The 21,651-nt window shown below is 34.9% G+C and overlaps 2 protein-coding genes across 2 annotated transcripts; both read left to right on the top strand.

Annotated features, from left to right (window-relative positions):
• Positions 1-4,822: 4,822 nt before the first annotated feature.
• On the top strand, positions 4,823-16,605 carry LOC129312679 (uncharacterized). The gene is given in 20 exon segments (XM_054955347.1): positions 4,823-5,249; positions 6,028-6,131; positions 6,337-6,423; positions 6,565-6,640; positions 6,744-6,818; positions 6,926-6,979; positions 7,178-7,237; positions 7,329-7,445; positions 7,949-8,043; positions 8,127-8,335; positions 9,299-9,396; positions 9,599-9,702; positions 9,841-10,006; positions 10,291-10,413; positions 10,545-10,627; positions 11,136-11,277; positions 11,447-11,476; positions 11,801-11,871; positions 15,592-16,166; positions 16,169-16,605. Coding segments are annotated over 20 exon segments (2,565 nt in total). The 5' UTR covers positions 4,823-5,210; the 3' UTR covers positions 16,426-16,605.
• Positions 16,606-17,216: 611 nt separating this feature from the next.
• On the top strand, positions 17,217-18,153 carry LOC129312680 (ubiquitin-like protein 5). The gene has a single exon (XM_054955348.1). The coding sequence runs from the start codon at positions 17,650-17,652 to the stop codon at positions 17,869-17,871; it is 222 nt and encodes a 73-aa protein (XP_054811323.1). The 5' UTR covers positions 17,217-17,649; the 3' UTR covers positions 17,872-18,153.
• The last annotated feature ends 3,498 nt before the right edge of the window (positions 18,154-21,651 follow it).

Genomic DNA, 21,651 nt, shown 5'->3' on the forward strand with positions numbered 1-21,651 from the left:
ATGCATTATTAACAAAGGTAAGATGTTTGAAACTAAGACGTCCATAACTTTAGAAAGAGTAATTCTTTCCTAGTTGATTAGGTGATAACTTTTACCCCAAATGAAATTTCTTTGGAGTTTTTCAACCTCTTTAAAGACTTGCATAGGATACATGGGAACAACGCTAAACATGGATTTTGTGAGAGTTACTTAACTTGTTGTTGATATGCAATTAGCATTCCATCCTATAAGTGTACTCCTAACACTATCCATAATGTATTGGAAGCACTTAATATATTTCTTCTAGAAGAAATTAGAAAGCTGAGGCAGTGCTTTATATCATCATAAATATGCATTTTTGTCACAGATTTTAATCCTCCCTCTTAAAGCTGCTGAAACATTTTTAAAGAAGAATAGTGACAATTTATTAAGCTAGACTTTTTCTCCAAATGCATTACAAGAAGATGATAAGCAATTCATCTTAACTATAACTTATTCTTTGAAAGCTTCAACGAAAGAAGAATGTCATCTATAAACATTAGGTGTGAAATACTAGGCCAAGAAAAAGTAACACCAATGGGCTTCTAGCTACCATTTTGGAACCATCATATATTAGGTGAGAAAGCCCATCCATGCAAAGCACAAAGAAAGAGGGGGAGATGGGATACCCCTGACAAAGACCTCTTTCAGGCACATAAAAATCTGAATGTAAACCATTTAAAAGCACACTATAGGAAACATTACAAGTGCAATTCAAAAATAAATTAATAAAAGTGGAGTCCATTCTTGCATATTAAAGAAACCTTTCTACCTTTTGCTTTGTTCATAATACACATGAGTTCTTGGCTACTAATAATGTTATATTGAATTTAGCGCTCTAGGATGAAGCTAGATTAGAAGACAGATATAGGATCATTTATCAAGCCCTTCAATCATTAGTTCAAGATCATGTGGTACATTTGTAATGCAAAGTAGAGAGTGAAATTGGCTGAAAGAGATTCACCAGGACAAGATTATCTCTTTTTAGAATTAAGGAGATCAAAGTTTTATCAGCAGTAGTAACAGTAGCTCTTCCATCTAAGACATTGTAACAACCTACATTTTGACCATTAGGTAATAATAAATTAAACAAAGGTAATTTCAAGATAGAAGGAAAAAATTTGAAGCATAAGAAATTATTAAAAAATAAAAGGTCACCCCAAAATAAGATACATTATAAAGATTTAATTTCAATCCAAAGTATATATAAATAAAAATAATCACACGCATATGTACACATATCTATATTAGTATACATAGTAAAAATTTTATTCAAAACCCTTTGACCATACTTAGTGAAAAAGAAGGCCCCTTAAGTTCTAAAAATTCTCATCAGAGTAAAATTATCTCATTATCCATCATCTCTAATTTTTTATTGAAATTGTTCATTTCTCTACATGAAATTGTTTATTGACCTATAGGAAGTTGTTCACTTTCCTATATAAGGTTGTTTAGTAATGGCACAAATAACTCATATAGGTAAATAAACAACTTAAAGTAGGGAAATGAACAACTTATTTTACTATGATTACAACACATAGGATAAATCAAGATTTTGTAATGGCACAAATAACTCTTGTAGGTCAATAAACAACTTTATGTAGAGAAATAAATAAGTTTAGAAGATAATCAGAAGGATGAGAGATAATGAGGTAATTTTACTCTATATTTTGATTTCACTTTAACACCCTTGATTTAAAGTGAAATTTCAAAGTTTAAGTGGCATTCTTTTCATTGAATGTGGTTAAGGGATCTTAAATGAAATTTTACCCCGCACACATGTATAAAAGGAAGAGAAAGGTGAGTAATTAAAGTATATATGTATATATATTTATAATATTATATAAGTAAAAAAAGGGATTGGATATAGGTGAAAGCCCACAAGCCATTCCATTTAATATACCTAAATACACTAAACATACACACAGGGCAGTGTTCACAGTTCACAATGCTACATGCAAGGCGCACAGGCAGGGAGAGAGAGAGTGTGTGATCAGCTTTTGCAAGGTAGTGAGATTTTAGGATGTAGGTTCCCATCATATATTTCAAGAATGATTCGAGATTTTTTAACATTCATAAGTGTTTTAAATATCTTGTTGTAATTATTTACCTTCTTAGATCTAGATATTGATAGTGAGACAAATCTAGAGTAGGGGTGTACATAGGTAGGTATGGAGCCACCAGTGGCCTTACCAGTTACTTACCTATTTTTGGCCAAACGGGTGGCTACTTGCCTGCACTAATATATACCTATTTGCACCTATTTTAAAATGGGTGCAAACTAGTTTGGGTAGGTACGAATGGGCTTGGGCCACCTATTTAGCCTATGGCATCTACTTTCTTTTAAAAAAAATCAGTTAAAAGTCATAACATATGCTTTTCATCTCATTCTAGTTTATTAAAGAGAAACAAGGAAAAAGAGGCAACTTTAACTAGGATAATATTGAAGCTCTTGAAGGTACTATCAACATAATAGATTGAAGTCACCAAACACATATTTAGCACATTATGTCATAATGTTGATCAAGGTTTACGATCTTTTGTAATATAAATAATATAAGAGAAAACTTAAAAGAAAATAAGAGGGAAGGACTGAGGGAGCATAGTAGAGTAATAACTTGAGAGCTAAGAAGAAGGTAGGCTGATGTGACAATGCGTGCATTTGCTATAGCCGACGTCGATAGCGAAAGTGAAGCGTGGAAAGGGCGAATGGTGAAGTTGAAGTTGAAGTCTTTTGCACATATATTCTCGCTTGACTCAAGCAAACAAGGGAAAGGAGTACAAATTAAACACTGACATTGATAAGTGATGACTGATGACTGAACTAGTGAACAAGGTATAGCCCAAGGAGAAGGGGGCAAGCAGCGAGTCGGCGACTCACAACTGGCGAATGGCAATTATGTTGTTTGTGCCAAATGAATGAGGGAACAAGAAGCAAAGGTAGGGCACGCCATGGGTGTTTGATATTTATGACTTTGTGTTGAGTTTTTTTTACTTTTTTTAGACATTATCCAGTTGCCTCCTACTAGCCAATGCCCAACTCATAGGGAGGCTAATTAAAAATATATATATACGAGGCGGGTACGGGCTACTTGGGGCCTTACCCATTACCCGCCCTTGTTTGGTTAAATGGGTGGCTACTCGCCCATACCTGTTTTTCTTTCCTTGTGAGCAGGTATGGGTTGACCAATTTTAGAACAAGTTGAGCCAGTATGGGTGGATTGTGGGTAAAATGCACACCCCTTACAGGGTATGATTAATGATATATTTAGAATACTTAGGTTTTCTTTTCTAATAAAGTTACTCTAATATTATACATAGATTTATTTTGAGATTTTAGAATGCTTAATTGCTATATATAAATTGATTATGAGTTTTAATGATTCTTAGAGTAAGGTTTGAGGCTTAGAGTTAATATTTGAGATAAATAAAAACTTTAAATCAATGTTATGTTTTGAGTTAAGGGTTATTTTTATCTTTAAACTATACATGAAAAGTCACAAATGCCTCTAAACTTAACTATGAGTCAATTTTATCCCCCAACTTTAAAGATTTTCTCTATCATTATCCTGTCATTTTCTTACAGTTAGTTGAGCATTAATGAGCCCCACATTATGGTTTATAATTTTTTTAATTATAAAAGATTTGGTTGATAGGCAAGATAATAACCTTAATCTGATAAAAATATTTAAAAAAATAATGAGACCCACTGATGTTGAGTGTTTTTTAACGTCGGGGTGATAATAGAGAAAATTTTTAAATTGAAAGACATAATTGATATATAGTTGAGTTTAGGAACATTTGTGTTTATGTATAGTTCAAAGACAAAAATAATTTTTTTTATCACAAAAAATAATATCATCTTTTCTCTTGTTTATCGACATGTCAAACTTGCTCTTATAATCCACTTTTATTTGTTTTTTATTCTACTCTGTTTTTTTTTTAAATCATTTATACTTCTATAACTTGAAAACCTTTTGCCACGTAATAAAAGTAAATGTTATCAATGTCAGGATGCAGTGGTGGAAAGAAGGGATCGGTCGAGGGCATGTTTCTCAAAGTTTTCAAGCTTTTCTTTATATTATGCATATGCATATGTTAAATATTTATGGCCCTCTTAAGATTTATTGAAATTTTATAATTTATAATATATATTAGCCTTTTAATCTCAGCTCCTGTCATAATGAAATATTTGCTCCAACTTGATCAAGATGTCATAATGGTGTGGAAATCTTTCTGACATAGCCATATAGGAAAGGTTATAGATTCGATTATAAAAGATAAATGAATATGTGTTTGTAATTGTAGTCGTCTTTGATTAAAAAAAGAAATGATAAAAAATTTAATCCCTTAAACTTGATTTAATTATCAATTTGATTTATCAAATTTTATTGTTATCAATTTAGTCCTTCACATTTTAAAAAGTTATCACATTATTTCTTTTAAAGAATATTTGTTGATAAATTCTCTAAAATTTTGACAACCGATTTCTTATTGATGATTAACATATTGAAATTGTTAAAAATTTTCAAAAACTATTGACCAATTCTTTAAAATGTTGACAACATATATTGTTCTAAATTGGTAACATGATAATTTTATAAAACTTAAAAGCCAGAATTGTAAGAATGAAGCTTGAAAGATTTAAATCAATAATTGAACTGAATTTGAGGGACTAAAATTTTTATTATTTATGAAAAAAATAAAAAAAATGTTAAACGGAATGGCAGGACGCTAGGAGGGGAAAAGCGGACACTGCGGAACCTTAAAAAAAAAAAAAAAAAACTAAAAAAAGATGAGATGATAATGCTCGTGGCACGGGACGTTGAGGTGGCAATTCCGGAGTCCATATTTCGGACTTTAGTCCCTCCCCCACCAGCGATTTGTATTTGACAATTGTTGCTACGATTTTGAGGCTAAGCTCTCTCTCTCCCCCTTTTCATTCCCTCCTCCTTCGATCTTCACGGCGTTGCATCTTTTCCATCTCACGTCCACTAAATTAGGGTTTACAGCCTTGACACCACCTACCATCTCCCTTCATCTTCCTCTTCTTCTTTGCATCTCGAACTTTCCGTTTCTATGTTCCATCGACTTGACCTAGATTTGCCGGTGTTTCGAGCGTTTATAGATCCGAGGAGGTCCTGTTCCGAGCTCTGCTAATTCGCCTTTCTCTTCATACTCTTTCCACAGACATGTTTTGGAAGCTCCCATCTATATCTGCCTCCTCTCCTGTAAGTCTGTGCTCTTAATTTGAGCTTCATTTTTGGTACTAACTTACCGCCACACTTTACTTACGCTTATTTCAAACTGCTGTTTGATTTTCGTTGCTCTCATTTAGTTCAAGCATCGGTCAGATTGCCCCTTCAAGCATCATTTATCTGGCTATAGTTATGTTCCAATTACCTGTTTTCCCACTCCTCCTACCATATTATTAGAGTTTCCGTTAAACAGGATCGACCTTTGTTGTCACGGTTTCCATGCTTTGGAGTGTTGCTTGTCATAATTTTCGGAGAATGATAGGCGCGACTGTTTCTTCTGCTTGCCAACTGTGCTTGGAAAATCTCAATTAGAAGTTATGAATGCGCTTTAGCAATTTTCTAAAAATAGTCTGTAATTTAAATATTAGTATTTGCTTCTCACAGATGTGCCATTGATATACTTTGATGGTCTTGGGTTATACAATGTTAACGGGAACAGATTGAGCAATAAAAACTCCTTGAGTGGCGCAATCAAGTCGATTGTTCGAAATGAATCTTCTGACTGTTTTGCAGCTGAATTCATGGACTAGAATTCAAAGCAAGTGAACAACTTGCTGTTGCCTTTGAGTATATTGTTTTACCTTTGCATCCATTGAAATAATCCTCTATAGAGTCAAATTTTATAAACTTTACGAATGGCGACCTAAAATTTAAAGGGGCGGTTTCACTTCAATTGATGGTCAAGGTGTCACATGGCTCCATGTCTGCATAGCTAATTTTTTTCCTCTTTGCTGCCTATGGTGCTTTTCAGGTTGAGGCGATTTTGGATAAAGAGAATTTCACTTTAGAAGAACTTCTGGATGAAGAAGAAATTATCCAAGAATGCAAAGCCTTAAACAGTCGTCTTATTAACTTGTATGTTTGAGATTAATTAAACTTAAATAATGTTCTCCTCACTACAGACGTTCCAGATTCTCCTCGTGTTCCTCTTTTATATCACCCCAAATCTGATATATTCACTGCAATCGGGTGTATATGTGATTACGGAGGAGGAGAAACTGGATATGCAGTCATATAGATGAATCAACAATTGTCATTGGTTATATTTTTCTTATTTCAGCTTGAGAGATAGAGCTCAGGTGCAGCAATTACTACGCTACATTATTGAAGAGCCGCCTGAGAATGCTGAAAGCAAGCGGACCTTCAAGTATGTTGTTGTAACAGTTTTTTTTTTTTGTTCTGACTTTTAACAAAAATTTTGTTGCGAATGAACTTCATATGAATTTTTTATTGCTTCATTTTTCTTGTTTCTACAACTTCAGCATCTGATTTTTGGTTTGTGATTCAGGTTTCCATTCATTGCTTGTGAGATTTTTACGTGTGAGATTGACGTTATTTTGAAGACCTTGGTGGAGGAAGAAGAGGTATGTGATCGTTTTACTTCATGGCATAAATCCTTCTACATTTGATATCATACAATTGCATTTTATTTGTATTGATATCTGCTTTTTATACTCATAATTGCAGTTGATGAACTTATTATTCTCCTTCTTGGAGCCTGATCGTTCTCATGGTTCATTGCTAGCTGGGTATTTTAGCAAGGTATGTCTGATGATGCTGAACGTTCATCTCATAATGCGACAATTTGTAGACACATCTGATTTAAGTTTAAATTACTTGTTGATGTTGCTTTCTATGATATTTTCTAGGTTGTTGTTTGCCTAATGATTCGGAAGACAGTGCCGCTAATGAACTATGTTCAAGTAAGTAATAAAAGTGCATATGAGTGTAGAATTTGATGGTTGCAATTTTACGAGATGAAAAAGACTGGATGAAAATCTCAATGCTTTTCTTGTTAACAACTTTATGTGAAGAAACTTTTTGTGGATGCCTCAAATTGCTGTGTTGTATTTTGCCCTGTGAATTCATTTTTCATTAATTCTTCAGCATTCTTTATGCAGGCCCATCAGAATGTTTTTGGCCAACTGGTTGATTTGATAGGAATTACATCTATTATGGAGGTAATCTTCTTTCCATTTCAGAGTGATTATAGCATTAATGAGATATATTGCTGATGTGGTAAGAATAAATTCTGATAAGCTCTCTGCACAGGTTTTGGTTCGCTTAGTAGGTGCTGATGATCATGTGTACCCCAATTTTATAGATGTGATGCAATGGTTGGCTGAGAGCAACCTGCTGGAGATGATTGTTGATAAATTAACTCCTTCTGTAAGTGACATTTTCAATTTGAAGTGCCAGCAGCTATTGTGTTTCAGCAATTGTGGTTTTTTTTTTGGAGAATAATTATTGCCTGCAACTTTGGATATTTTCAATCTTCGCAAGTAAATCTCCACTTTCTTGATCTGCTACATCATAACATTACTTTTTCTGTAGCACGAGAGATTTTCTTTAGTTCCTGCTTGGAACATGTTCTTTGAACATGAATGTATCCTCACTTAAAATTTCGGGGGCTTTCTACAAGCTAGTAGTTGTCCAGCTGAAGAAATTTGACTTATTGATAAAAGAACTTGTTAGGTGCCTCTACAGCTAATTTTGGTTAGTGTTGTTTGAGTACGTCCCAATGGGCCTTTATAAAATAATTTTCAGATAGAAAAAAGAAGATGAAAGACTCTAGTCTAAGGCTTTTTATGCGATTGTTATGATCGAATAGGCTTCTTTATGGTTCAATTCCTTTGTTGTAAATATATCATATGTATTCTATATGATTTCAGAGTGCTCCTGAAGTTCATGCAAATGCAGCTGAAACCTTGTGTACGATAACTCGAAATTCCTCATCTGCTTTAGCAATTAGACTTTCGAGTCCAAGGTTTGTGTTGAGTGGCTGTGATTTTTTTTTTTTGGGTTTTAATATAAAATGTGAATTAATTTTTAGCTTATTTTAATTTGCAGTTTTGTTGCAAGAATTATGGACCATGCACTGAAAGATTCGGAGTCAAAGTCTAGCCTTGTTCACTCACTGTCAGTGTGTATTTCATTGTTGAATCCAAAACGATCAACATTTCCTCCTCCCCTTGTTCCTTCTTTCCGAAGTCAACAATTATATGAGGTTTCAACTCCGGTTAACCCGGAGACCATTGGTGCAATGCTCCCAAAACTTGGTAATTGAGAATTTGTTTCTTTTGTGTATCCCTTGTCTAATCAATAGTATAGTTGCTTATATGTCTATCCAATATTTTTTTAAAAATTATTATTATAAAACCATTAACTATGCATCTTCTGATTATTCTTCATTTGATATTGCTATACTCAACTTACTTTCTTCTGGAAATTTGAATATATATTCAAGAACTAAAGGGAATTCAATGTAGTTGTGTTTCGTGTGAGATACAACAAGACTCAGGAATTATATATGCTTCTCAGTTTACTCATGTTATATGAATATAATTATAATATTTGTGTTAAGTTATGCAATTATGAAGAGAACTGCCTAGAGTGTGGACATGGTATGCAGGAGTCATATAAAGAGGAACCCAATTGAGAATCTATATATTTTAATGTGCGAGGGTGTTTATATGACTTTTTGTGGATTTTGTTTCTGTTTTATGCTCTTATTTAATTTGGAACATAATTTAGAAATTTTTTAAGCAGAAGGGCAATTTCTTTTTGGTGTTTGTTGTGCTGGTATAATTGACCATTGGAGTTATACTTTCTGTCAGTAGGATTTTTGAGTTTGCCAACAGCTATAAATTGTCTTAAGTTCTTTTGATTCAGTGTCTGTTTAGCTCTTTCCTGAAACTTTTGCCATCACAAATTGATGAAAATTGCTTTTGCATGAGTAATATTAAGCAAATAAGCAAGCAACTGACTAGTATATGCTTTGACATTCTTATACAAATGCATCAAATACTCGTCTGTCAATTTTGTTAAGAACTGTAGTTTTTGCTGCCATCTAAAAGCAATTGTGGCTACTGACCAAACAGCCTTAGTAGAAACCACTTTTATGTATTTATTTATTTATTTTGCGGGATCCTTTCAGGATTGGAGGCATAGAGGCTAGCTTTACCAACAGTTCTTTCCCCCCTGATCAAGCCTTGCTGCTAAATTTTGTTCCTTTTCTGCAGGTGACTTACTTATGGTTTTAAATGTGTCAACGGATGATAAGGTTTTGCCTACAACATATGGAGAATTGAGGCCTCCACTTGGGAAGCATCGATTAAAGGTCAGTTTTCAAATTTCAATCTTAGAATTGATATGCATGGCTGTCCCTGTTAATACATAGCTGCAGCTTGGCCATTTGACTTAAACTCTCATTCCAAAGATTGCATTTCCTGTGTACTTGCTAAAATTATTTTCATTCGTGCTCAAGGATATGTTTGACATAACCTTAAAACATCTTTTGCTGATCAATTTCTTTTTTTCAGATTGTTGAGTTTATAGCTGTGCTTTTGAGAACAGGCGGTGAAGTTGCTGAAAAGGAATTGGTCAGCTCAGGAATGATCCAACGAGTCATTGATCTTTTCTTTGAGTAAGCAACTAGTAATTTGGGATTTGATGGAGTTTTAGATATATAGTGACATCCTGGTGGCTTTTGTTTAAATATTGCTTAGCTTGGATTATGTTTTTTTTTTTTTTTTCATGACCAGTCTTTGTCCAACTGATCCAGGTATCCATATAACAACTCGTTGCACCATCATGTAGAAAGTATCATATCAATTTGTTTGGAGAGCAAAAGTGATTTCATCGTTGATCACCTTCTTCAAGAGTGTGATTTAATTGGAAAATTTCTTCAAGCAGATAAACATCCTGTTCTTTCTGGTATTGATAATCAGGTACGTGGATGCTTGAAACTTGTTGGTGGAAAGTCATATCTTGTCTGTTGCATTTGAGCAGCTGTTGAGATGCATTCATAAACTCTACTGTGCATGTGAATAAACATAAGTGGTGCACAAGGTTCTATAGTATTTGGGGATTTAGTCTTGAATTCATATTTAGGTAGATACATGAGTAAATCAGCCTTCTGTGCATATGATAGCACAAAGATGCAATGCATAATAATGTATTTTCTGTTACTGCTGAAAATCTCTTCTAACTGGACTATTGTATCATCATGTAGCCAACTGTACCTACTGCTGGAAGACAGGCACCACGGGCAGGAAACGTTGGACATATTACTCGAATTGCTAATAAACTTATTCAATTGTCACATAACCAAAACGACATGCAAGCGTATATTCAGGTTGGTAGTGTATGATGTATTCCTTAGTACAGGAACCTGAAAAGTCTTATTTGGGGTAACAATCTGTTATTATACTCATCATCAACTACTGTTATGCAAGATAAACTGTAACTTTTTTGGGACACCTGCAGGAAAATAGTGAGTGGAATCAATGGCAAGCTACTGTTCTGCAGGAGCGTAACATAATTGAAAATGTTCACCGTTGGGCTTGTGGGTAAGCTCTGATTGCAGTAATCTGTTTTCTAAAGGCTTAGCTAGTTCTTACTTGGACTATCAAGAGTTTTTCTTTTGGCTTGATGTCTAGGTTGACATTTTATTTTGCGTCTAATAAAATAATTGGAATGTTGTGGGACCGTGTCCCTGAATGGGTGGAAGTGATCATAAGGGTTACCTTGATTCATAAAGGGTTGGGCGGGGTTGGTTTTTCTTTGACTAGCATTAAAAATTGAGGAGTGGATGTAAAACCATGGCTTGCAATTTTAGCTGTTGAACTTATGCTATCAAGAGAAAGTATATGGTAGCCATAAGTACATGTTATCTTTTGCTCAGCGTATGTTTAAGACAAGGCTGTGATGACTAATATCTGTAGAACTTGATTGGCTTTTTAATTTGGAATAACTCCAGTTATGATCTTTCGTGATCTTGTGTTTTAAGTTCCCTTTATTGTATTGTAAACCATTTTTCATTTTGATATATCTTTTATTTGTCCTTGTTATATACAGACGTCCTGCTACTTTACAAGACAGGATCAGGGATAGTGATGAAGATGATCTTCATGATAGAGACTATGACATTGCAGCTTTAGCAAACAATTTGAACCACCCTTTAAAATATAATATTTATGGAACTGAGGAAAATGAAGAGGTTTGTAGTTCTTGCCTTCTTGCCTTACTTTCTGGGAATGCATGTGCATACTCGTGTTTGTGTGCTCTTGTAAATGTTCTTGAATATTTCCATTTTTCTAGATTCACCTTTGGGTATTTAGGCCAAACTCGTTTTTGGTCTAATCTAACGATCCATTTGTTGCCTGTAGGACCAAGGAGGTCTTGAGCGTGATGCTGAGGTATTAGTTTTGATTTTTCTTGGTAGCTAAAGTAATTTGATTCGTCTTGTGTCTGGGGGAATTGATATCTGATCTAGCCATTCATAGAATTGTCTTCTCACTTTACTGATGTGTGCTGCAACAATGCTTCAGTTGCTCTGCTTTTGATTTTTGGTTTGTAAGTGTTAGCAATTGAATACTTGAGCATTTGTTGCTCTTCTTTTCAGTGCTAATTGCCAATTCTTTGAGGATGGTTTTGTTGACAAACCACATGTTAGCTGTCTCTTACTCTTTCTTGTTGATTAATTTGATAGTAATTTGATAATTATATTATCTAAAATGCAGGGTGTCTACTTTGATGATGACTCAGCCGAAGTTGTCATATCATCCTTAAGACTTGGTGATGATCAGGGGAGGTGAGTCAGTTTTGGTTTTGCCATATGACTGGCAATCAGTTTTGGAGAAATTTGGTTGTTTCACTTGTTGATTAAACTGTTGGATATGATATTTTTAACCAAGGTTGTGTTTTGTTCTTTGTTCATCTTGTCCAGCCTACTTGCTAGGCTATACTGTGTGCGCTTCATCTTCTTTTGGTATACATCCTGTTTCTTATTTTCCTGTGGATTTGAACTATGGTGACTAAAAGATCGGTGTGGTGTAGACGCTAGAGAATAAAATATAGAAATGTGGATTTTTGATACTAAAGAAACAAGACACTCCATCAACCTTCTTTTATATATGCAAGTTTTAATTATTGTGTTAGGCGTCAGATGACCATCTATTTGTCCTGACTATACAAGGAAACATGTTTGTATGGGAATGTGATGCTGTGTATAGTCAGATTATTTCTGTAGATTCCCCAGGTCCTCGTTACTTGGTGCCAATGGATTCTGATTCCACATGCTAATAAGGAATTACCTTTCCCTTTTGACACCTCGGAACCTATCACTTCTTCCCTTACCCGGTGTTATTGCAACAGCGATGTGATTGAGTTTTCTTAAATTCTCTAGTGCCTCATTTGGCATGGTGGAAGAGTTTGAAGTGGAATTGGAAATGGAACTAGAAGTGAAAGTAAGTTTAAAAGTATGTTTGGTTTGGTGATGGAAGTGTAATATATTTTTTTAATTAATATATCCATTTATCATTTGAAAAGGCTTGCATGCCTTTGCTGTTAAAAAACCACCATCCATCAGCCCAAACATCTATAGCCATCACAGCCCAAACACAACAGCCACTGGCCATCATAGAAACAACCCCTGCAATCAAGGGAAAAAAAATGCAACCATCATGCAATTCTCCTAGATAGGAAGACTCAAATCGATTGTGCTAGGTGAGATCTCTCCCAATAGTTAAAAAAACAAAATGCTTGGGCAAATCTAGATGGTCAATGTTCTAACAGGTAGAGAGCTACACTAGAAGAGGAATCGATGTTGCTGCCATAAATATTTGGGTTTCTTTCATTGAGAAACATAACCTTGATCTCAACATTTCTTTCACTCACTAATCTCTATTTAAAACTTTGTCAAGTTTGATTCTCTAACTGAAGAGAACCTCTGTTGCAAGTTGTGGCAGACATGTCTTAGAGGAGTCTCCATCTACATGGTGAGGGGAGGCTTGGTTGTTGGATTCGATTGTTCACTTGTCAGAATCAATTTTTCATGTCGTCAAGGCTGTTGGAGTTACTCTTTTGGTCCTATTTATAAGTTATTTTTAGCATGTTTTACTAGTATCAAGGAAAACCTTAAAACTCATTAATTTTGTCTTACAATTTAGTAAGCTCTCAACATTGCCTCTATTAAATATATACACTTTAATAACATATTTTCTCTTTCCAACCTTCAATGAAGGGTGAAAAAGGAAATTTGTGATGAAAATTTAATAACGTGACTTATAAATAGGAAAAAAAAATTTCTTTGCTTTATAAATAGGACTAGAGGGAGTATATGAGAGGGAGATGAGAGGCCATCAGAGTTATGTGTTGATGCTGGAGGGGGAGGCTTTAGTCACATTGGAGAGGGAGGGAGACTGTCGGGTTTGAAAGAGAAGGGAGATGGTGTGGTTATAATTATGGGGGGTTAACATTGCCCCTTGATAAAATATTCAAGGGTAGAATGGTCAGAATGGTCAGAAAGTTTCACTTCTAAGAACTTAAGCCAGTTCCATGGCACCAAACAATTTTTTTTTTTTTTCAGAATTCTACTTCCATTTCCACTTCTTCAGTCTCAATTCCAGCATACCAAGTGAGGCATAGATGTTTCTCAGTTTCACCTTTCTGCTTTGTGGCGTGGCTTCTATCACCTTACCTTCCCGAACTAGTTTCCTTATATCTCAGTTTCACCTTTCTGCTTTGTGGTGTGGCTTCTATCACCCTACCTTCCCAAGCTAGCTTTCATCATATCCAGAAAGTAGATGCAAAAAGAGAATGGTTGACTGCTTTAAGGAGCCAAGTGACATACTGATGATTTTGAGTTTTGAAAGCTGTACATAAATGCATAAGATTTTAAGCATGTTGATCTGTTGAAGAACTTTCATAATTCTTCAGTCGAAGCATTACAGTATAGTTATTTCCGCACAGATCTCCAAATGTCAAGGTTTTACTTGTATGTTTGCTTTCACAGCGCACAAAAGAATATTTTTGGAATTTCATTTAACTATCAACTCTGCTCTTCGCCCAACTTGTTGATCAAATAGCATGTTCTCTTTTTTGAATGAAACATGATTGCCTTTTAGGTTATTTGGCCATTACTATCATGTGTTACTGATGTATAGCTAAATTTTCTTCATGACCTAAGCAACTATGAATTTGTTCATGTATCAAATACCATTTTCTCTTATTATTCTATGATTAATGTTAGTTTTGGGTTATTTAATCTCATTTATTATCACTTGCTTGGTGATTGGCTACCATTGAGTTGAGATTTAGGGGTTTAGGGTTTATCTTGAAAAAGAAAATCTTAAATAGACCTTGAGATTAGGCAATATGGGATTAGAATTTATTCTAATTTGCCATTAGGATAGGAATATACCTCTTGGACCCATATGTAATCATATTAGAGTGTTATTGAACTTTTAATGCCTCTTGGGTAATTGTGTTAACATTTGTATTATTATTTAAGAGAGGATTGTAATTGATTCGGAAGACAATTTCAACTAATTAGACTCTAGATTAATTAAACAAAATTAATCTGAGGTAATTCGGAAGAAATAGATTCTAAGTAAACAAGGGAGTGGGAGCTTAGGTCATCTCTTTAGAGTCCCTACTTAATCCAGACTTTACTATTCTCAAATACACAATCATCAAACAACAATTACATATTAGAGTAATAGTCTTCAAATTGTTTTTAAAATGTGGGATCTTGACTTCGTTAAACATGTTCAAATGAGAGGGCTAATTGAAGCACAAACATAGCTATATTTTCCTTTAAAAAAGTGCCATGTACTGGGCCTTACACCACCATGCACCGCGGCATGTGGTACAGAGCCACAAGCTCTATTCTTCCCTATGCCATGGGCTGCAGCACTGCACATAATATTCCGCGGTGCATTTGTTGTCATAAGACTGTTTGCAAGGTGAACTTTCATTGTGCGCCATTTTCACATCCATCATCCATTGGAGTGATTCAAAAGCCCATATGAAACTTACAACATATTTTATCTAATGAGACAAGTTTGGACTTGATCCGTCAGTTCGATCTAAAATTAAATATTCGAGTGCAAAAAGTTACTTTTTCTTTTAAAACTTGCACGTTAAGTGCTCAATTCTCATGCCTTGTCCCACTAGATCACTTCAGGCCTTGAATCAAGTCCAAAAGGATTATATAAACTTAATTGACACTTATAATCACATATATCACATTAATTGTCCATTTTGACCTCTTAAAGTCACATTACACAATTGTGGGCCTGTATGAGGAATATACAATCACATATACACATAGACTTATTTCACTTTCAACCATTCGACTCTCACATATGAAACTCTGCCTCACCTTATTTGGTGAGGTTATTTTTATGAGTTATTTCAAAGTTTTCCTGTATTGTTATTCATGCAGTCAATATTTGGATGCCATCGTACTTTTTCTCTTATATTGATTATTTATATGTGGATATAACAAGGGGCCATTCCTTCAATGCAGTAGCCTGTTTACAAACTCCAACTGGTTTGCATTCCAAGATGACAGAATTGGTGATGATCCTGGGGCTGGGGGCACATCATCCTCGGAGATGATGGATGAGATAAATTTGAACGGCGCTGCAAATGGTAGTAACAACAGTAGTGATGATGAAGTGGTGATCGGAGAGGATGAAGGTTTGGCTGAAAACAAAAATACAATTAATGGCACGTCAAATTCAAGCACAAATTTCTTCAGTGGTTTAACTGCCTTTGATTCCATGAATGGTGGCATTTTGAATTTGGAAGGTGAGAAGGCAAGTGTGTCCCATGATATGGGATTCTTTGGGTTTGAAGCGCCAGACAATGAGGACTTGTTTGGGGACAGACCGCTACCCGAGTGGGTGGGATGGGGTGAACCATCAGACATGCAAGTGGCTGGTTCAAGCTCAAACCCCTTTATAGATCACGACGAGTCTGATGGCAATTCATCCACGAAACCCCAATTAGTAGGTAGCCCTAGCCCTACTTCAAATGGAGAGTCTGTACCTTCAAACAGGTCTCGAAGTAGAGATATTAGCGAGGGGGATGGTGAGTCAATCTAAAAACAGCAGCAGTACCCTCCCTATTTGAAGAGGATGTTGAATTTGTAGGTGTTGAATTGGAAGGTACAGAGAAGGCTATGGAGCAGGCTCTGAAAGAAGGAATAGTTGGGGAAGCGGGACCTTTGAAAAGGAACACATCCCCAAAGGTGGCGGGGAGGGAGAATTCTGAAGAGGGTGGAGGGCCTGGTAGTATGAAGGAATTCAATGACGCAAATTACTGGAGGGTGGACCAAGAGGTTGCTGTTCTTGAATGACGTGCTAATGTTCGATTTTCTTGGTTCGTGTACAGTATATTTTTGTTTCCCTTCTTGTCTGCTTCTGTTCCCTCATTAGATATCAAGCTTGTTTATGATTTCAAGTTTTGCCATCCTGTAAGCGACTTATGGGTTCCCTCTATTGAATTTTATCTAGCTTCCCCTGCTTCATCATTTCTATCATGACGACTTCAAATTTTTAAACGCCCATGCATTCGAAATCTCAATGAAATGGATTCTGTTTTTTATGAACTTGACAGGCAATTGAATTTGATGGCATTTTTAGAATAATAAATGAAATTAGACTAATTCTTTGTCGAGATTTACTGACAATGCATTATGGCGAGTTTCATTTTTAATTAAATACATTGTTGTTTGAGGACTTTGGATGCTGTGAATGATTCATGTGCAGAATGTTCGGCATCAAGACGGTTAAGATTCCAAACGTCTACTCCTTCAGTTGGAAACACAAGGTATTTTTTATTAAATTTTACTTTTCAATAAAAAATTATTTATTTGTAAATTAATTTTATATTTTTATATTTATTTTTATTTAATAGGATGTTTTATTCTAAATAAATAAATATAAAGTGATTTATTCAATAAGAGTATTTTTTTAAAAAAAATTATTATAATTTAAAAGATTAAAAATGTTTTATAATTTTTTATGTTTAATTTTTTAAAAAATATTTTATATTTTTAAACGAAGGAAGGGAGTATTAACATGAAAGGATTATGCAGTTCACACGGTTTATAATTATGACTTTGATTTTTTTTTTTTTTCAACTTGGGTAAATTTGATTAGATAAATTTAATCCGTTAAAATTGTGTTGTGTTCATAAAAAGGGTCTCTCTGGAAGCTTCATCTGGGCAAATGCCGTACCTGACCTGTGCTTGTAAGGTCAACAGTTCAATGGGAGTACTCTTGCACGCGCGAGTGTAGTAGCAGTCTCCGAGACCCATTGAACAACCAATCACAAAACGGAATCAAATTCCCACGGTCACCATCACATCACCAACGGTACGATAGACTAAGAGACTAAAATTATCCTCAACGACGAAGCGAATGCTCTAGAGAAGTTAATGACGCGCCAAATTTAGTGAGAGCGGTTATTATATATTTATCGATTGAGAAAACTGAAGTCTGGAGGGATGCTGCTGCTTCTGTCTCTCGAAAGTTCCTACTTCCAACGGGTCACTTAGCATTGGGTTGGTTTGAGGAAGATGATAGAAGTTGTGCTCAATGACCGTCTGGGGAAGAAGGTGAGGGTAGAGTGTAATGAGGATGACACCATCGGTGATTTGACAAAACTTGTGGCTGCTCAGACGGGTACCAGACCCGACAAGATTCGCATTCAGAAGTGGTACCCTATCTATAAGGATCACATCACCCTAAAAGATTACGAGATTCATGATGGCATGGGCCTGGAGCTCTACTACAACTAATTACTGATCCGCACTTCGCATTACTTCCTCTCTTCTCGCCTCTCTGTTTCTTCAAGAATCTTTGCGGTGTGAATTTATATCTTGCTATTTCTGAATTTGTTCGTCAAATGGATGTGCAACGATTTTTTTTTTTTTTGCAATTTACGTTGTAGTCCCCAACTGAGGGAAAAGAACGCTTGTATGGAGAGATCTAGAAAAATAATGACGGGTTCAGCAACCCATTATTATTATTAATTAGTATTAATAAATGATTTGGCTTTGGACGACGCCTTTCCATTCATTTGTGGAGTTGTAGTTTTTGACATCGTTTCGTATGGTTAGCTAGATTGTCTGAGTTTTTTCTCCTTTATTATTTTAAGAAGTTTATGTACAACTTTGCATGGAAAAAACTGGAATGGAGCAGCCGATAATTCAATCTTTAGTCGCAACTCAAAACCCTTACTTTTCGCTTTAGAATTAGTTATATTTTTTATGATTGAATGAGAGGTGCTTAATCTAAGTCGTAGTTTAAATTCGTTGTTTGGTTTACCAAGTTGTAAATGAATGCAGTTTGTCCGTGGTCTTTGATGTAATCTGGTTGTCGTTTGTAATTGGTCAATATATTGGGAGTAATAAATCATTATAAGGTTGAGATTACATTTCAGTATATCTATGACACTTCGCTGATCTTTTATCGGTCAAAACTCTAGCTTATCATGTTTGTGCAGGGTAGAACCCATCTTAACATTAGGATTCTCTTTATCCAAAAGATATATTTGTGTGATGTGTATTCTTTTTTAAAAGATTAGGAGCTTTTAATGTACCTTTCTTTAATGTTTTTAATAATATCTCAATTTTTTATTTTTGTTTTTTTTTGAATCATTGGATTTTAATTAAAATAAGGGGCATTTGGATATTTTGAAATCTCAAAATGATAAAAATTTATATTTTTTATGATTTATTAAAAAATATTAGAATTATACCTTTTTTTTTTGAAAAATCATAAAAAATATAAATATTTACCATTTTAAGACATTAAAAATGTCTCTTATTTTATATAAAACTAATGAATCAAAGAAAAAAAAATAAAATTAAAAAGTTGGAATATTATAAAAAGTATTAGAGGTCCTTAGCTTCTTCTTCTTTTTTTTTTTTAAAGAGCTGTGAGGTTTGGCATTGAGTGCTTTTATCATGCCAAGTTATGATACAATCCAGGCAAACCGGTCTCTTGTCTGTACCCTCTTATATATCAAGAAGGCAATCAAAACCACAATGTCACTCTGTTTTTAAAAGGAGAAAAAGGAATGCGATACTTTGTGTTTTACGTTTAGCATGCTGTTTGGTGATGCCATGTGTCATTATTATGGTTCAGTTATACCTTCTGAACTATTGTATCGGTTAATAGATCCAAAGGATCTAGCCTCTCAGAATCAAGTCTTTTCTTGCTTAGTTACGTTTGACTTTGATTGCAAGACCGCCAACGTGATGTTAGGATGGTCTGGTAATATAAAAGAATAATTCGGGTGAAACAACTATTTCATGTCCGTGCACAAGCTTTTCTGCAAATGCAATATGCAGTGGTGGAAGCTGATATGGGTAATAGGTCAGCATAGATCAATCCTTCAATTTTAATTTTTTCTTTTGGATAAAAGATGATTCATATATTTCAAAAGGAATTGCAAGGAAGTCAGATATCAGCAATCTTTCTTCATCCCCCACCTCAAAATTAGCTGATGGAGGTGACTTCAATGTTAATTTTGAATTGGATGAATGATGAACTTCGATTTTAATTCGATGTGTTTTTTGGGGGAATCTGCTCCTAACTTTCCTGGTTCATGGTTTCCAAATCCCAAATTTAGTTTGCTCATTGCGTTTGATTGGGCATTTGCATACGTTGAGTTGATGTCTTATTTATAACTTGTCATTGTGTTGGCAGGTTGCACGTAATCTGAACGCACATGAGAGGATACAACTGTGCTTATACTTCCCTAGTGAGAGGTTGATATGTTTCCTGGTTTACTTGGTCTGTAGTGTCTATCCTCAATGTAACACTACGTTTGAGGCGCTCAATTTTGAAATAAATTCTTTATTTCTCTCACGACTGGATATAATTACTCTATGACCATGTATGCATGTTGATGGCTCTAGATTTTGTCATGATGTGGGAATGCTGAAATCTCATGTATTTCAGTATTGATTGCACATGATATCTTTGCTTTTGCTGTTGGGGTTCCTATCTGGTTTCAGAATATGGTGTCATTTGAAATTTGAAATATGCCTAATCTTCAGTGAAATATCTCATAAACGAAAAATTATCAATCACGAGGCATAGTAGATATCAAACAAGTATTTAGGTATTTCTTGACTCATAAATATCTGGAGTAAGACTTAGGAATAACCAAACGGTCCTTGATTTGGTTATTGGTTGGTACCCCTGATGGCTGTTCGATGTTTGTCGAGTTTTCATTTTTACACAAAAGCACATGGATCTATGATGAAAAAAACTGTTATCATGAGAAAAAAGGGAAAAGGCCATCATCACAAACGCGCTTGTGGTTATAGTGCACTTTTTTCCTGTTATGCTTTCTGAGAATATATTTATTACAGTTAACTGTGTGATGGGGGTATGAAATCTTCATTAAGATTTAAAATTCCAAGTTCCTGCAATTCAAAGTTGCAATATGCGTAGCTTTGACATTTGGATTTCCAAAAAGGTTCTTCCAATCCATAACGACGCGTTTGACTAACACAACCCCCTTAATTTCCATTAGAATGTGTGATCATTGCGAATTATAATTTACACAGCACCTGTTAAATCTTTGTCTGCACTATGATGTACACCTTACCTAATTCAAATGTTTTTTTAGCATTGTCAAGGACTTGTTAGTTTCTTCTCAAGTAGTACGACATCTTTTTTCCACTGCTTGATTGGATGGCCAACGTAGAGCTGCAAGGCAGAGTTCCGACACGAATTACGGTGCCCAGAATTGGCAATAGCAACACCCTCTCACAATCCATTATAATGTGGCCGTCACTTTCTTCAGATGAAGCATTTATTATTATGATCATAAAGCATCTTTGTTATTCAAGATAATTATGACCCTGATGACAATGGCGCCAAATCATCATGGCTTTATTCATCAATATTCACTAAAGTAGGTTATAATAATTCTAACACAACAACATGGTAGTGACAATGTTGAACGACCTTTAATAATCCATGCAACAGTTATGACTTGTGACTTCAACATCAAGTAATCCTCATTTATTCTTTTTTCATGTTGAACAACCTGATATATGAAAAGCGATGGAGCAGATCTGTGTAAAAAAGATGGTGAAGCTATGAAAAGATTTATTAAAAAGTCAGGTGAGGTTGCAAAATAAAATGTAAGTGATAAAGAATGATTATGAGCAAAATTGAGTGTTGTTAATTAAGGTGTTGAATGCTTGAAGATAGGTGCCCGATCAATCTTCTCCTACCCAAATCTTGACAACTTTCACCAATTTAGGGAGCCACTTTGCCCACTTTCACATTTTGAGTCATGTGGACGCTCTGTATTTAGTGGCCTTGATTTGGTTCTTGAAGTGTGACCCTGTCTGGAATTTTCATAATTAAATCTCTATGATTTCTTAAGGTTTCTTAATTTGAGCTTTAGACCATCACGAAATTATTTTTATGGTGTAAACAAAATATAACATGGTAGATTCAGACCTAGCGCTACTTTGAGTTTGTCATGTTACATCATGGTGACAAGGGTGGGGTGCAATGTAGGTGTGCATCAAGTGTTTAAAACATTCTGA

This window comes from Prosopis cineraria, unplaced genomic scaffold, assembly GCF_029017545.1.
Source record: "Prosopis cineraria cultivar Desert tree isolate PC_DT_omini unplaced genomic scaffold, ASM2901754v1 PC6, whole genome shotgun sequence".
Lineage (NCBI taxonomy): Eukaryota > Viridiplantae > Streptophyta > Magnoliopsida > Fabales > Fabaceae > Prosopis > Prosopis cineraria.